This window comes from Diceros bicornis, chromosome 1 (genome assembly GCF_020826845.1).
Source record: "Diceros bicornis minor isolate mBicDic1 chromosome 1, mDicBic1.mat.cur, whole genome shotgun sequence".
Taxonomy (NCBI): Eukaryota; Metazoa; Chordata; class Mammalia; order Perissodactyla; family Rhinocerotidae; genus Diceros; species Diceros bicornis.
Window position 1 is genome coordinate 67160628 of NC_080740.1, and position 15265 is coordinate 67175892.

The window sequence follows — 15265 nt, forward strand, 5'->3', positions numbered from 1 at the left end:
AGATATCCACACCAAGGGGTGGGAGTGGACATACTCCTGGACTGAGCCAGGCTGGATTCCATGATTCGTCTGCATTTCTAAGCTGGCTGTATTTCACGATGTCACTAACGCACGCTCTGAGCTTCCCCCAGATGCCTGCAGTTGAGAAGCGGAGTGAGGGAGCGAGCCCACAGGCTGGGGGCCCTTACCTGGCACAAAGATGTAGATCCGTTTTCGCTCCCCAGGCTCCAGCCCAGGGGGGCCTTTGTAGGCACAAAAGTATTCTCCCGTGTCTAGCCCAGTGACATTGGTCAGCGTCAGTGTGCTGGAGAAGGTGCCGTCCTGGGTCTTGGCCGTGTCCTGCAGGGGCTCCTGGGACATCCGTTCCCACACCACCGGAGCTGGACCCGAGCAGGTCAGCACGAAGGTGCTGGAGATGTTGAGGACAAGCTCTGGCCCCGGGGGTGTGATGACTAGGCCCTGGGAGGCCTGTGGTCCCAGCAGCAGCAGCAGGGGCAGCAACAGCACCTGGCCTTTGGAGAGGAGGCAGCGGATATCAGGGCACAGGAGCCTCAGCACCTCTCCTCACAGCTGACCCTGGGAGGCCACATCTGCACGGTCTGCGAAGAACACACCTCCCTAATCCAGACACAGACTGGAACCCACGGCTCTGAGGCCCGCTCACCCAGTGCCCGGTCCCCAGGGGCTCCTTCAAGCCTCCTGATCTCGTGCCTTCAGACCCCCGGCCTCAGAGTCCTGCAGCGCAGCTGCATTCAGGCTGTGGGCACGTTCTCCCAAAGCATCAGGAAATCCTCGGGAAGCAATTCCCAGGCCTCCAGTTCCTGCATTACTTCCCAGGTCACTTTCTGAGCCTCTTCCCTGCAGCTGCCCCAGCTGCCCAGGTTCCGCCGGAAGCCCAGAGGTGGCTCTGCTTGGGGAGGTGGGGCAGGTAGCTCGGAGCGGGGCAGACTGGGGCAGGAGAGACACTAAGGTTCCTGGGGGCTGGAGGGGACTGGGGTTGGGGGAGTGTGGAGTAATTGATGCCCTCCCCCTGCTGACACCCCTGGGGAAGGATTCTGTAAGCCATGACCCCCAGACTGGTGGGTGCTCAGGCAGCCAGCCAGTCATCCTCGGATAGGCTGTTGGCTGGTCATTGATTGCCAATGACCATTGATTGCCTGGTCAGCCGCCCAGCCCCTGGAGGGCTGACTGCATGTAACGGGCAGGAGCGAGGGAAGGGTGTGCTGAGAGAGGCCCAGCCAGGACTTGGGAGCTCACAGCCAATGAGGGGTCCAGGCAGGGGAGGGGAGCCCCAGACCGGAACCAGACCAGCCAGACTGATACCAACGACTGCTGAGAAGAGATAGGAGGCCGGGGTGACTGTTAGCGAGTGGGGTGGGGACAGTTGGTGAGGGGCATGGGGTGTGGAGGGCTAAGCCAAGGATCTGAGCTGGTGCTCTGGACAAGCAGGGGTCTGCTGAGGTTTCTGAGCTGAGGGGTGGGCAGGAGAAGGAGGCCTCCACCGAGACCCCCTGGAAAGGTGGGAAGTTGAGGCTCAAGAGCATGGCAGTGCCCCTGGGCGCCCAGGCCCTGGTGCTGACATGCACCGCCCCTGCCAGCTGCAGGGTCCTGCTTAGTGGCTCCCCAGGTCACCCTCTTCCCCCCACAGCCTACTTACCTTTGAGGACTGGAGCTGGCTTGGCACTCGGAAGCCGCATGGTGTCCTGCAGAGTTAAACAGGGGTCAGGGCCCATTGTTGCACCTGGGTCCTGCAGAGTGAGCCCTAGTCTGGGCCACCCAGCCTCCGTATCCATGGGGCTGAAGTCAGAGGCCACCTGTGTCCCATGGCCGAAAGAGCACTCATGCCCACAGGTTCCCCCCTGCACTGGGCTCACCCTCAGGGTGCCTGGACCCTGCTGGGGCTCTGCCTCTACCCTTCCTGTGGCCTTGGCTGAGCCCCCACCTCTCTCTGGGCCTTAGTTTCTCTGTATGTACAGTGGGGGTGGGGGAATTGGGCTAGATGGTGTCCAGAGACCCGCCAGCTCTAACAGCCTGTCCTCCGGGTGACAGTTCCAATACCAGGCTCTTATCTGCCAGGACAAATATTTGGGAAAGTGTGATGAAAGGCCTGGGGGAGAAGGAGGGGGTAAGCCAGAACCCAGAGAACTCCCACTGCTCCACAAGCACAACAGGAAATGGAGGCGGCTGTGGGAAGGGAAGCGGGGGAGTCAGGGCTGTGGAATGTGGGGGGGCACCCCCCATGCCTGGCCCCCTCTACTCAGCCCCGGGCTGAGAGGGAGGCCCCGGAGAGAGGGGCGAGGGGCTGAGCCCAGGGGAGGCCCCACCGCACAGCAAGGCTTCGAAGGTCCTTGGAGACGACTGAATCCAAGCCCCCCTCCTCCACCCCCAGTGTCCAAATGGGGAAACTGAGGCCCTGAGAGGGAAAGAAGTTTGCCCGAGGTTACACTCCACAGACCTTGTCTGAGAAGACAAAGAGACCTGGGATGCCAGAGGCAGAGGGAGACAAAGACACAGAGAGACAGAGCCAGGAAACACAAAACCATGAAGGCAGAAAGACAGAAGCAGGGACACGGGGAGAAAGTCAGATTGAATTGGGTGAGTCTTTGTTCTATTCCTGCCCTTGGCAGCGCCAGGTATAACCACCAACAGCCAGGTTTGAGGGGTCTGCCTGCAGCATCGACAGGAAGGAGGCCACCATGGATGGGGGTCACGGAGCAAGAAACATGGGAAGTGACCATGTGACAAGGCACAAGGAGCCTCTCAGTGCCATGGGTCTGCTGACTTCCCTGGTTGGCTGCCTAGCCTGGCCCAGCTCCTAAGGCCACACCCAGCTCGCCCCCACTCCACCCCCCACCTCACCCCTTTGAGTTTCCAATCCAGGGCTGGGGTCCGGATTTGAGCCCCAGCAAGGCTACCTCCTGTGCCATAGCTATCTCGGTGGCCTCAGTCTCCAGATCTCAAAATGAGATGATGATGAGTGTACCACTTACAGGGCTGCATTTACACATTAGTAGTGGGACAGAGGCATGACTCCCAGCCAGTGGACCCCCCGTCTCAGCTCTGCCCAGCACCCCATGAAGCTCTCCGAGCGAATCTGCTCTTCTCCTCCTCCCTCTGCCCCTTCCTTCAGACCAGCCTGCTTGAGGGTCCCCTCATTTCTCCCTTCTCCCAATTGCTCCAGACTCAAAGCCCAGCCCTTCTGACACCCCTTCCACAGCACCCCCACTCCCATCCCTCCTGCCCCGCCCCTCCAGCTGGATGCCAGGCCTCCTCCAGCAGGAGGGAATAGCATTATGGCGGAGCCAGCAGCCCCCACAGAGGCCCATCTGCCCCTTGGTGGGTGCCCCTCTGGCTCCCTCCTTCCTGCCAGAGATCTCAGCCAAAGAAAATCATTAGCAGCGGAGCCTGGGGGAGGGGGTCATTTCAGCCTCCTGCCCCTCCCCTCCCAGCCTCTCTGGCTGGCCACACTGTTTATTATTCTAAAGGAGGAATTTGGTCAGCCAGCCCAAGGGGGGAGGTCACTGCAACTGGGGCTGGCCTGGGTCTGGAAGGCTGGGCCGTGTGGGCTGGGCCCCAGGGCGAGCAGCCCCCGACCCTGGTTCCTCTCCTGTTGGTCCTGGGGCTGGGCACTGCCTTAGAGTCTCTGAGACTGAGCTGGGAGGGGCCTTCTCAAACAGGCAACAGAGGCCCAGAGACATCAGAATCATGGCCCAGTCACACAGGGAAAAGGCAGAATCAGGCTGGGGGCCACGATAGGCTGGGCAAAGGAGCTCAGGGAGAGTGTAGACAGCTTAGGGCGAGTGTAGATGCCCAGCGATCTTGGACTGGCTTCTCTCTATGAAATGATCATTTTGGCTCCAGTCAAAAGGGGCCTCAGACTCACCGTGAGACTGAGCAAGTCTCCAGCCCTCTCTGGGATTCTGTGTCCCCATCCATACGGGGAGAAGTTTGGATGGATCATCTCAAAGAGCCACCTCTGTTCTGAAATTGCCTTTTTGATTGACCAGAGAGAAGGTTCTAGTCACTATTTTCCTGCTGGGGTGGTTTGGGGAGGTGGGGACTGATGAGAAGGAGGGGGCCACATTCCTGAGGCTGGAGTCATGTGAGAATCCATAACCCATCTCATTCCATGGATTGAATTTCCCCAACCCTTGGGTCACAGACTTGGTGTGTGGACTTTGATGAGTTGTTTCCCTCTCTGGGCCTCAGTCTTTCAGGTGACTTCCAGACAAATAAACTGGTCATATGGAAACCCAGGAGGTGGCAGGGGGAAGGGTGGCAAGGACAACAGGTCAGAGGACTGGGAAAGACCAGAGTGGGGTTTGTGGCACCCAAACGTGACTGCCTGGGCCATCTTGGATGACTCCTTGACACCCTCAGTTGTGTACTCAAGGTCTTCTGGGCCTCTTTGTGCTTCCCAGAGGCTGCTGTGGTTCTAGCCAACCCAAAAGGGCCGGGCGACTGACTGGGGGTAGTGGGCTTGCCTGGGACCACTGCCCTTCTTTGGGGGGAGGGCTGCGCGCCAGGCAGGAGCCACCTGGGACAAGATGGTGGCACAGTCAGGGAGCAGGCACCCCCTACCTGCCATACTCTCCTGCCCCGGGAAGACCCTAGAACAGAGGGGTGGGGGACCCTCAGGGATCCCCCTTTGTCCACACGGAGAGTGCTGTGTGCCAGGAAACCCTCATGATTCCTCCTGTTTGGCCAGGTTGGGGGGACAGAGGTCCAAAGATGGGCTAATTGCCCAGGTCCTCACAATGAATCAGAGGGACTCTCTTGGGGGAGCAGAGTGAGGACCTCAAGCCCAGAGGAGCAAGCATGTTGAGGAGTCATTCTCAGAGCCCCAGCCTTCCCTCCTTCCAGCACATACAAGTCTCCACTCCTTTCCCACCGCCTTAATCTAAATAAATCCAGTTCATCTTAGCCACATCCGCCAGCAGCAGCTTTCCTCCCTCGGGGTCCTGAGGCTCCCACGACACAGGCAGGCCAGGGAGGGGGGCCCGCTGCCAGTGGGGGAGGCCTGCACACGGTGAGCACGTGCGCACACAGCACAGACTCCTGCCTACGCGCTCGCTCACACACTGCTCTGAAACATCCGTGTGCAACGGGGCCATGCGTGTGCACAGCCTTCCCTCACGCAGGCACTCAGCATGTGCACACCCACACAAACACACATGCACGCAGCGCCCACTGTGCCTGGCATACATGCCCACAGCACAGACTGCTGCCTGCATGCTCTCCCATGCGCCCATGTGAGGTGCACACGTGTGCCGCAAATCACATGTGTAGCCAGCACAAGCAAAGCTGTGCACATACAACATGCACAGAGCCTGTACACATGGACCCCACATGACCTGAACACACATTCACTCACGTGCGTGCACAGATAATTCACAATGCTGCCGTGCTTGTACATTTACTGCCCCAGGTGCTGTTCTGAGCACCTGACGTGTATCCACTCACTTGCTCCTCAGCCAACTCTTGAAGGTAGATACAAGGATCATTCTCGTTTTAGATGGGGAAACTGAGGCAGAGAGTGCTTAAGGAACTTGCCTAGGAAGGCAGAGCAGAGATTAATCTGAGGCGAGAGCTCTAGGCCACCCTGGGCTGCCACTTCTCTGCTTGCTGGGTGTGGGCTGGGGAGAGGGCAGTGGGGACTGATAGAAACAGATGGGACTGAGATTTATCTAGCTGACAATCGACAGGACTTGGTGATTAGATGTTGGGGGACTGGAGAGAGAGGTATCATAAATGAGCCCCCACCCCTATTTCCGGCTCGGAATCTGGGGGGGCGGGATTGTGTGTGTGCCAGGGGCACGACGCCGTTCTCGAGATGAGAATGAGGCGGGAGAGCAGGATTGAGAGCTGCCACTGAGCTAGTTTTGGATGTGGAGGGGCTGTGGGCACCTGAGTGGACAGAGGGACACTCATTCTAGGGGCGGGGAACAGGCTGGGCAGAAATAGCAGCGAGACAGGGATGGGAGGAAGCCTTGCTGCGGGGAGGAGGGGGTGCTCCAGGCAGGCAGTCTCGGGCCAAGGATGCTCTGCATAAACAAGATGCCAGAGGGAGGAGGAGGCCTGGCCTTGGGGTCGCGGGGTTAGAGTCTTGGAATGTCAGAGCTCCACGGCCCCCAGGGATCGTCCATCTGATTCAACCCTTTCGTGTGCCCCATTGTGCAGGTGGGGAAACTGAGGCTTAGAAAAGGGCAGGGCAGGTTCCAGTGTTTTGACCTGGGCAAGTGGGGCTCAGGTGGCCAATGGGGCACTGAAGCTCACCTGATGGGGCAGCCCTTGCCTCCAGCCCAAATGTGAGGCTAGTGGCTCAAAGCCCCAGGGTTCAGACTACAGCTGCTGCCCTCTCCGTCCCCACAGGACACCCCCCTGCCCTGCCATACATAGACCTTTATATCCAAGTCATTTTCCTGCACTGTCCTGGCCAGGCAGGGATGGGAGACTGAGACTCAGAGGAGGTGACTTGCTAAGTTGCTGGCAGACGTGGGACACAGACTCCAGTCTCCTGACCGGCAGCCTAGTCCTCTCTCCACACCAGGGGCACTTCACAGCCCCTGGGACAAACTTCAGGGGCAGATGCCTGGCTGAGAGTAAGGGGACATGGGTTCTAGCCCCAGCTCTGTCACCTACATGTATGGTCCTGCCCCTCTCTGAGCCTCAGTTTCCCCATCTGTACACAGGGTGGGCAGGGCTGACATGTTGTGGCTCCCAGGACCCTGCCCTAGAAGGCAGCTGTGCTGAGTTGGAATGCGGGGGTGGGGGTGGGGTGCTGAGGAGGGGCCCTAGCTGGGATGTCATGACTCAGCTCAGAGAAGGCAGCCAGCTCCAGGCCTGGAGTGTGTGGGGGCAAGTGGCATCTGGGACTACGGACTGAGTCCTCCTGCCGGCAGCTGGGAGAATATGAGAGTGATGGCGGCACAGGCTGGACCTGGCCGAGGGTGGCCCATGTGGCCTTACCCCAAGTAGGCTGAGATGTAGGTGCAATCTTGCAGCATGGGTGGAGGAACCACGTCCTGGCAGCCAGGAGGGACAGCAGGGTCCATTGGGTGGGGAGACAGTTACAGGTGGGGGTGGGGGTAGAAACTTGGGAAGGGGCTGAGGCTGTGGGGCTCCCACTTTCCCCCCTCAATCCTATGCCCCACTTCTCTTGTTGGTGAAGGCTCAGCACTCCACCCCTACATAATGAATCTCCCACAAGCCTCAGGATCACATCGAGGCCAGAGAGGGCAGGCAACCTGGCTCAAATCACACAGTGATGCGGCTTGATCACCCGGGCCCTTCTAGACCCAGGGGACCTTCATGTTTTCCAGGTGCCTACTAGGTCCCCCAAACAAAGCAGCAGAAATAGGCTAAGTTGGGGCATGACATAGGCTCTAGCTGGTCTGGAAGTCCAAGTGGGTGGTTCCAAAGACCGTCATTTTGATTCCCCTGCCCCTGTCCCTTCCAGCACAAGCTTGGTCACCTCTGCTGTCCCACTGCACCCCCCTACCATCTCCTCACCTGCAGTCTGTCCCCTTCCACCTGTTCTCACAAAACCAACCAGAGGAACCTTTCTAAATACCTATCTGACCAGGTCCTTCCCTGGCACCTCCGTGGCTCCCCACCGCCCAAGGCTGGCTTCTTAGCCCAGCCGTTAAGAACCTTCACGCCTGGCCCTGCCGACAGCTCATCATGACTGAGGGAGGGAGGGTGCTGCCCTCCCAGCTCCCCAGGGACCATGTGAGGCCTCACACTCGTCATTCACTCTGTGCTCCTCTCCCCAGGAGGCCTCCCCAGGGACACAATGGAAAGAAATGACCTATTTTCTGGAAGTTCAAAATAAAACGAAACATCTGTCTGGATCAGAGCCAGGCTGATAAAGAACGGACTGATTCCCCCAGCCCGAGCCCCCTCCTGCCACACACCCCCTCACCCGCCAGAGTGTGTGTTCTTGGGGGCAGGGGAGCGTGCAGGCCCAGCTACTTGGAACAGTTCGTGGGAAAGCGCTCAGTGTGTGCCTCACGGCCGCTGGGGCCCAGGGGAGGGGGCTCGGGTCCCCACATAGGCTGGGAACCGGCCTGAGAAGGAGGTCAGTGAGGGAGGGAGGCCCACTGCATGCTCCTGTGCGCCTGCCTCCCTCCCGCGCAAACACTTCCTGCCTCCTCCGGCGCCTCGCTGGCCTCCCCGCTCGTCCCCATGGCCACCCGCAGGGCTATATGGCCTGGCTCTGCCCAGGCCCAGTGGATCCCTGGACCAGAGTCCTTTGGATCCCATCTGGGTTCCCGACAGCCACTTCAAAAGGGAAAAAGGACTTAAAAGGCCTTGAGAACAACAACAAGAATAATAATAGCTACCTCTGATTCAGTTCATATCGCCCAATGCCTGGGCTAAGCCCTTTATGTGAATGATGTCAGAACAATCCATGATGACAGTGTTGCTTCCCCATTTTACAGATGGGGAAAGCGAGGCACAGAGAGGTTAAATCATTTGCCCAATGTCACAGAGCTTGCCAGTGGTGGTGCCAGTGCTCAATCCTGGGCAGACTGACCCCAGAGCACAAGGCTCAGTGCCCACGTGATGGTCTCTCTAAGGCAGGAGGCAAAGATGACCAGCATTGCCCGGTACGTAGTCTGAGCTCCCTACACGAGTCACCAGCCTTGTTCTTTGACCCTCTGTTTCCTGACCCTCCTTCCAGTCATGTTCTCCTTTCAGCTGGGTGAACCTGAAGCTGGCAGGACCAGTGGGGAAGACAGCCACACCCTCTTGCATGGAGCCCTACAATCTGAGGGCTGTGAGGTCTTGCATGGAGCCCTACAATCTGAGGGCTGTGAGGGCCATTACGTAGTGCCTATTCACGTCTCCCCCACCCTCTCTGCAAACAATGGGGTTGTCCAGCCTACAGTTACATACCTCCCGTGATAGAGATCTCCCCTCACCTGCAGCCCATTCCATTCTTGGACAGTTCAGGATCCTCAGAGGTCAGGCTGTTCAAAAAATTTTATTACATTGAGCACAATCTGTCTCATTGTATCCTCTACCCATTGGTCTTGCTTCTATCCACCTGCCCCACCCCAACCCAGGACATCTTTCTTCCCATTCATTGTTCTGTTGTCCCTCAATCTGAAAACAAACAAAAAGCCCCTACTAATTTGGAGCCAGCTCCTCTGCTAAATGAGGTGACCTGGGGATTCTGGTTTAACCTCACAACAATCCTGTAAGGGGGGTACAATCATTATTCCCGTTTCACGAGGAGGAAACTGAGTCTCAGAGAGGTTTGGTAACTTGCCCAAGGTCACACAGCCAATAAGCAATGGACCTGGGATGCCAACTCAAGCCCATCTGACTTGAAACCTGTATTCTTAACCACCATGCTAGACTGCCATCTCCTGCCCAGAAACAGGTCTGTCCACAGAGAAACATTCCCGCATGGGTTCACCCTAGTGGGGTCCACACAGAATCCAGGCCCTCAGGGATGGAAGGATCCTAAGAGGTCACAGTCCCGTCCCTCCCCTTGCGGAGGTGCAGAGTGTGCAAGGGGCCTGCCCCGGCTCAGCCAGTAATTTGAAAGTCAATCTAGGGATAACGCTCAGAACATTTCTGCAACTTCACTGCAGACCCTGAGGGTCAGCACATACGGTGAGAAGAGGAGTCTTTGCCGAGGACAGCCTGGGTCTGGCAGGGGCAGTGCCCAAGCAGGGGCTCTGGCCTGCCTTGAGGCCTGTCCCAAGGGCTGCTGAGGTGCAGCACCCAAGCAGTCAGGCTAGGTGCGTGGCCAGCTCTGCCACAGGCCTGCTGTGCTTGGGGTCCAGGCCTACCCCTGCTGCGGCCCCAGCACCCCCTTCCACTGTTCACAGAGGGCCTGGGCCTCTGCAGCTGCAGAGTTCCAGGCCTCCACCATCCCTCAGCTGCCCTCCCCGCACCCCTCAACGCCCCAGAGCCTCATCTCCGGTCGGTGCCATGGCAACGGAGAGCGCCAGGCCCTGGCAGCCAGAGGAGCCCCTGAGAGGGGTCCCAGGCTGAGGCTGGGGAGGGGGGCGCGGCAGGCGCAGACAAGCAAACCTTCTGTTCCCCGGGCTGCTGCCAGCCCAGGATCAGCCACCGGCTGGTGTGGGGGCTGCACATAGAATGGGTTCTCAGAGCCAAGTGGGCAGGGGACAGGCGGGCCTCAGGCTGTTCACACTGACCCACCAGCACGCGGCCTTCCCCCACCAGCCCAGAGCCTGCACATCAGGCAGGGGAGCTAGCTAACGAGGAAACCTGCCATTAACTGGTGCCAATGGTGGAGCATTGAGATTCCCCTCAGAGCCCTCCTGGGCCACAGAGCCCGAGGGGAGGAAACTTCCACGTTTCATCTCCCTCTGGCTTTCCCCACGTCTATGCTCTCACCCTTCTTCAGTCATTCACCCCGATTCTCCCATTGACGGTCACTCAGCTTCTCTGTGCCTCGGTTTTCCCATCTGTAAGTCGGGGCTTTGTTGAGTTGTCGAGGCCATCGAATGAGTTAATGCAAGTAAAATGTGTAGAGCAGGGCCTGGCACACGGCCCTCTGCTGGGTCAGTAGCCTCGTTCTTCTTCATTCACTCACAGAGAGTCACTCACTCACTCATTCATGCGGCCCTGAGTGCACGGCGAGACCGGCGAGGCTGGGCTGGTCAGCAAAGGCATGCTTGTGGTAAGTGAGGCGGGGGAAAGCGCTTTCCAGGACTCCTTAGGAAGGGTGGCTGCTGCTGTTATTGGTGTTGCCAACAGGCTCAGCTGAGGTGGAGTGGGGATCCTGTCTTGGTGTCTTGAGGAATTTAGAGGCCAATGCAGGACCAGAACCCACATGTAACGACTCCCAGTCCACTGTCTGCCAACCAGTTCTTTCCTATACCTTTGTCTTAGTCCCTTAATTTGATTCCCCACAAATGAAGAAACCCACCTAACAAATTTTGGGGATGCCTCCAAGTTCCTAACATGGGGTTAGGCTTACAGTAGATGCTCAATAGATGCTTACGCAGCATAAGAGATCAAATGTCCGTGTAAGGTCAGCTCCTCTGGTCTTCAGGCCTGGGGCTCAGCTGTCCCCTAATAACTCAGGATTCACTAGCCTGGGGAACTTGGATGGGCAGGCGATGGGGACTCTTTCCCTCCAGGGAGGTGATGGGATGGGCTGCTGAGGGGGTGAAACAGACATATGGGACCCTGATGCCAGAGGGCTGAGCCTGATGCCACCAGCGGCACCGAAAGCGCACGGGAGCCCAGCAAGTGAGGTGCAGCAGTCCCAGCTTGAGGCCACTTAATCCAGGTCCAAGTGCCAGTTCTACAGCGTCATAACTGTGTGACCTCTCTGAGTTTAACGTCCCTGAGTCCCAATTTCCTGGAAAGTGACAGAAGAGACCTCCTTTTCCATTGTCGTGAGGGCTAGAGATGATGACGAAAAGCACCTGACACACAGTAGGTGCTCAGTAAGTAGTAACTATTATGATTATGTGATGACGCCAGAGGGGAGGGGGTGGCCTTGAGCTGGGCCCCCAGGGTTGAGTTGGGTCCTTTGTCGGACGATCCAGGGAAGGGTATTCCATAGGGGCTCCGTAGGAGCATTAGAAAGTGGGAGTCTCAAGCCATCTGGGGAAACGGCAGGGAGAGAACTGTTAGGTAGAAATTGGGGCTCTTTTTGGCAGGGAAGCAGGGCAGAGGTCACTTTGGGAAAGGTTTGGGGAGCTAGGTAAGGATTTGGGCTTTGTCCTGGAGGCACCAGGAAGCCAGCTTTTCAGGGCACTGACAGTGAGGGTGGGGGCTAGCTGCTGGCTGGGCAGTGATAATGGTGCAACTCCAAGCATCATGGGGGTTGCTCCACAAACGAGAGTGACAAGAGCAGGCTGGTATTTTGTGGGAGGGCGTAGATTAGAATGGAGGCAGTGAGGCCAGTTTCGGGGATGAAGCCATCTCAAACTCTGCCTAAACTCCCTGGCAGGACCAGCTATATCGTTTTGGGGGCTGAGTGCAAAATGAAAATGGGGGGCCTCTTGTTAAAAAATTATTAAGAATTTCAAGCAGGGGGCCCTTCTAAGCATGGAGGCCTCTGTGAATGCTCATGAAGTCATCCCTGCTCCGTGGACTAAAGGGGAGGCCATCGTCCATCCATCCATCCATCCCTCCATCCATCCATCCATCCACCAATCTGTTTATCCATGTCTCTGTGCATTTATTTATCACTATTTCACTGGCCATCCAGCATACAGGCCCAGCTCAGGAGCTGATAAGGATGCAGATGCAGGTAAGACGGGAGTCGCCCACAGTCTGCTGGGTCAAACATGAGCCTTTCCCTTCAAGCTCAGTGCCCTGGGCTGGGAGGGGTCAGGGCTTCCGTGACAGGTTTATAAAGCTGAGCCCCAGCCCTCAGGGGCTACTCTGAAATCCCCCCATGCCCACTTAGCCTCAGCCTCAGGAGTGGACAAGCTGGTGGGGTCAGAGCCCTTATGGTTCCACTTCCCAGGAAGGAGGGTAATCAGGTCAACAACAAGGATGTGAAACAGCCACAAGAAGCCTGGCGGGGGCTCCCAGGGGCTAAGGACAAAGCTGGATGGAATCTCTGGGATCACTGGGCTGCCCCTTGGCCTCCCCAGTCCACTCTACATAAAAGGAAATTATGGCCAAAATGGAGAAGTGATGTGAGCAAAGACTCCACGGTCCAGAAAATGCCCGGGGGAGTTCCCACCCCTCGTCAGGATGGTGTCGCTCCTCTTCAGCCCGGCTCTGCCCTGCGGCCTCACCCCAGGGAGAGCTGGAGGTTGAGCCTGGACGACAGGTGGATGGGGAAGACATGGCACATGGGCTGGCACAGAGGAAAGCCCAGGCCTGAGGCCAGTACCCGGGCTCAGTGCTATTGCTGATGGTCTGTGCGACCCGAGGTACATCCCTCCCCTTCTCTGGACCTCAGTTTCCCACCCACAAAATAAGGAAGTTGAACCAGGTGACCCCAAACATCCTTTCATCTCTGACCTTCAGGAACTGTCTGCCCCTTGGCCCTGCTGCCCCAACCTCCCAAGGGACAACCCTTTCCATCACAGGGCTGAGAAGCTGGTAGCTCTGGCAGATGAAAGGTTTCGGGCACCAAGACATCAAATAGCCCTGATCTGAAGCGGGAGAAGAGAGCGTATTAATGCAGATAAGCAATACACTTTGATCTGCAACCTCCTGCTCCAGGCTAGGGGTGGGGTGCCCCAGAAAGCATCTGGGAAAGGGGGGTCCTAGGGCCAGGGCCTGGGGTTCAGGAAGGCCTTTTGCCTGAGGGCTCTGGGGCTGAAGTTTTGGGAGGGTCTTAAGGTGGGCTTCTACACTGGAAGCAACAAATGTGTAAATTCCACACCCCCTCCCTCCAGAGGTGAGTCTCTGCATCCATTTCCTTGGCTCAGGACCCCATCATTTGTCCATCTACCATTGGGCCAAAGCCTTTCTTCCTCTTGACATCAGAGCAGACAAGGTTTGAAAAATCAGCATTGGAAGGAACCTAAAGGGTCATAGCATCCACACACACATCCCCCAACAGGGACACCACTCGACCCTCTTTCCTCTGTTTCCCAGGATAATGGGCGCGTGGGCTCTGCAGGCACACGCCCTTGGAACTCCTGGAGGAACCGAGTACATTAATGGGCTGCTCTAATTGTCAGAATGTTCCTCCTGGTTATTGCAGGTTACGGTTTTCTGTTAGTGGTCATCGATCCTGACCACTTTCTGTAGCGCGTAAAAAAAGGACAAGAAAAAATCCTTTCATTGTGAAGTTAAATATTCATGATCCCTGAGTACACGACAGGGCTTGTGCAGCTGCCAATCTGGGCTGGCGTGGCTTGGAATCTTGGAATTGTTTCAGCGCTGGAAGAAGTTCGAGATCATCTCATTCGACCTGCTGGTTTTACTGATGGGAAAACAGGCCCAGAGAGGGACTGACTCACCCACAGTCACACAGGATGGGTCCCAGGGTCTGATGACCACCTCTGGAACTCTGAGGGGCCTCCACAGCTGAGGTGCATTCTCAGCGATTATGCTGGATCCCCAGGAGTGGCCTAGGCCTCATCCAGGGCTCTGGAGTCAGACACCCGAGTGCAAATCCCAGCTCCTAGCTGTGGGACTTTGGGCATCTGACTTTACCTCTCTGGGCATTCCCTCATCTCTAAAATGGAGAGAGTTTATGTCTACTCCTCAAGGTTGCTGCGATGATTAAATTAGTTTGGCAAATATTTATTAAGAACTTACTGATGCCAGCCCTGTTCTAAGTGCTGAGGAATACAGCATGAACTTTGCAGTAATGGATGTAAAGCACAGAAAAGTGCTCAGAAAGGCTGGGTCCCTGTTATACCATCCTGAACACACAGCTTCCCAGCTGAGGCGCTATAAGCTCTGACCCTGGGGAGGCCCCCAAGGTGGACTGTGGAAGACAGTGGAGGAAAATCTCCCCCCATTCCAAGGGTCCACTGCTTGGAGGGTTCTGAACCACATGCAAGAAATAGGCTGGCAGGGGAGTGCATTTCAGGGATGTCCGGGGACCCTCTCATTCCTTCCTCCCTCTCCACCACACTCAGCAGCCTGTCCTGAGCAAAATGCCCAGAGACTCCTCCTTCTGCCCAGAAGGCAGCTGGTCTCCGAGCCGGACAGTGCCTGGAGGACGGAAGTGGGCCTTTAGAATACCCATGCTGTCCAGGTCCCTTCCATGGGGATAGCCCTCTGCGGGTTGCAGACTAATTTCACAGCCAAGTTGTCCTGTGCAGGAGGCGGGGAGAGCAGCAGCCCTCTCATAGCCAATGGCATTAGGTCCAGCCCCGTGAAGCGCAGGAACTGTGTACCTTACCTATACTGTTACCTCCTGGAGCCTACATACCGCCCTGCTGCTCACAGAGGAGGGGACTGAACTCCAGAGTCACACAGTCAGCCAGAAGCCAAATGGGGTAAATCCATGGTCATCCGATGCCCAAACCTGGTGTTGTTTACCCATGGTGCCCACTGCCTTCCAGATGTAGACGCAGCCCAAAAAGAGGACACGGGGGCCTGAGGTTGGCCACACATGGATTTGAGCTGAGCCAGGGCGAGCGCCGGGTCTCCTGACTCTGAATCCACGGTGCTTTCCGCTGCCCCACATCTGTGGGCAATTACAAGTCGCAGCTCTTCTTCCCACAGAGGAGGGAGCGCTGCCTGATCACTGCTGAAGGGAGGGTGCTGACCAGATGGTCTCCTTCCCCACTCAGGACCAAACCAGGGCCCAGGTGGACCTGGGAGCAGGTCAGGCCTGGAGCTGAAC

The 15265-nt window shown here is 57.3% G+C and overlaps 1 protein-coding gene across 1 annotated transcript in view; it reads right to left on the reverse strand.

The window, feature by feature from the left end:
• PDGFRB (platelet derived growth factor receptor beta) overlaps positions 1-15265 on the reverse strand; it is a 37701-nt gene that overhangs the window by 20122 nt on the left and 2314 nt on the right. Inside the window, exons 2-4 of the mRNA XM_058543966.1 lie at positions 8902-8975; positions 1658-1703; positions 189-512 (exon numbers count right to left, since the gene is read on the reverse strand). Of these exons, the coding sequence (XP_058399949.1) occupies positions 189-512; positions 1658-1703; positions 8902-8943 (412 nt within the window). The 5' untranslated portion in view covers positions 8944-8975. The remainder of the gene's footprint in view (positions 1-188; positions 513-1657; positions 1704-8901; positions 8976-15265) is intronic.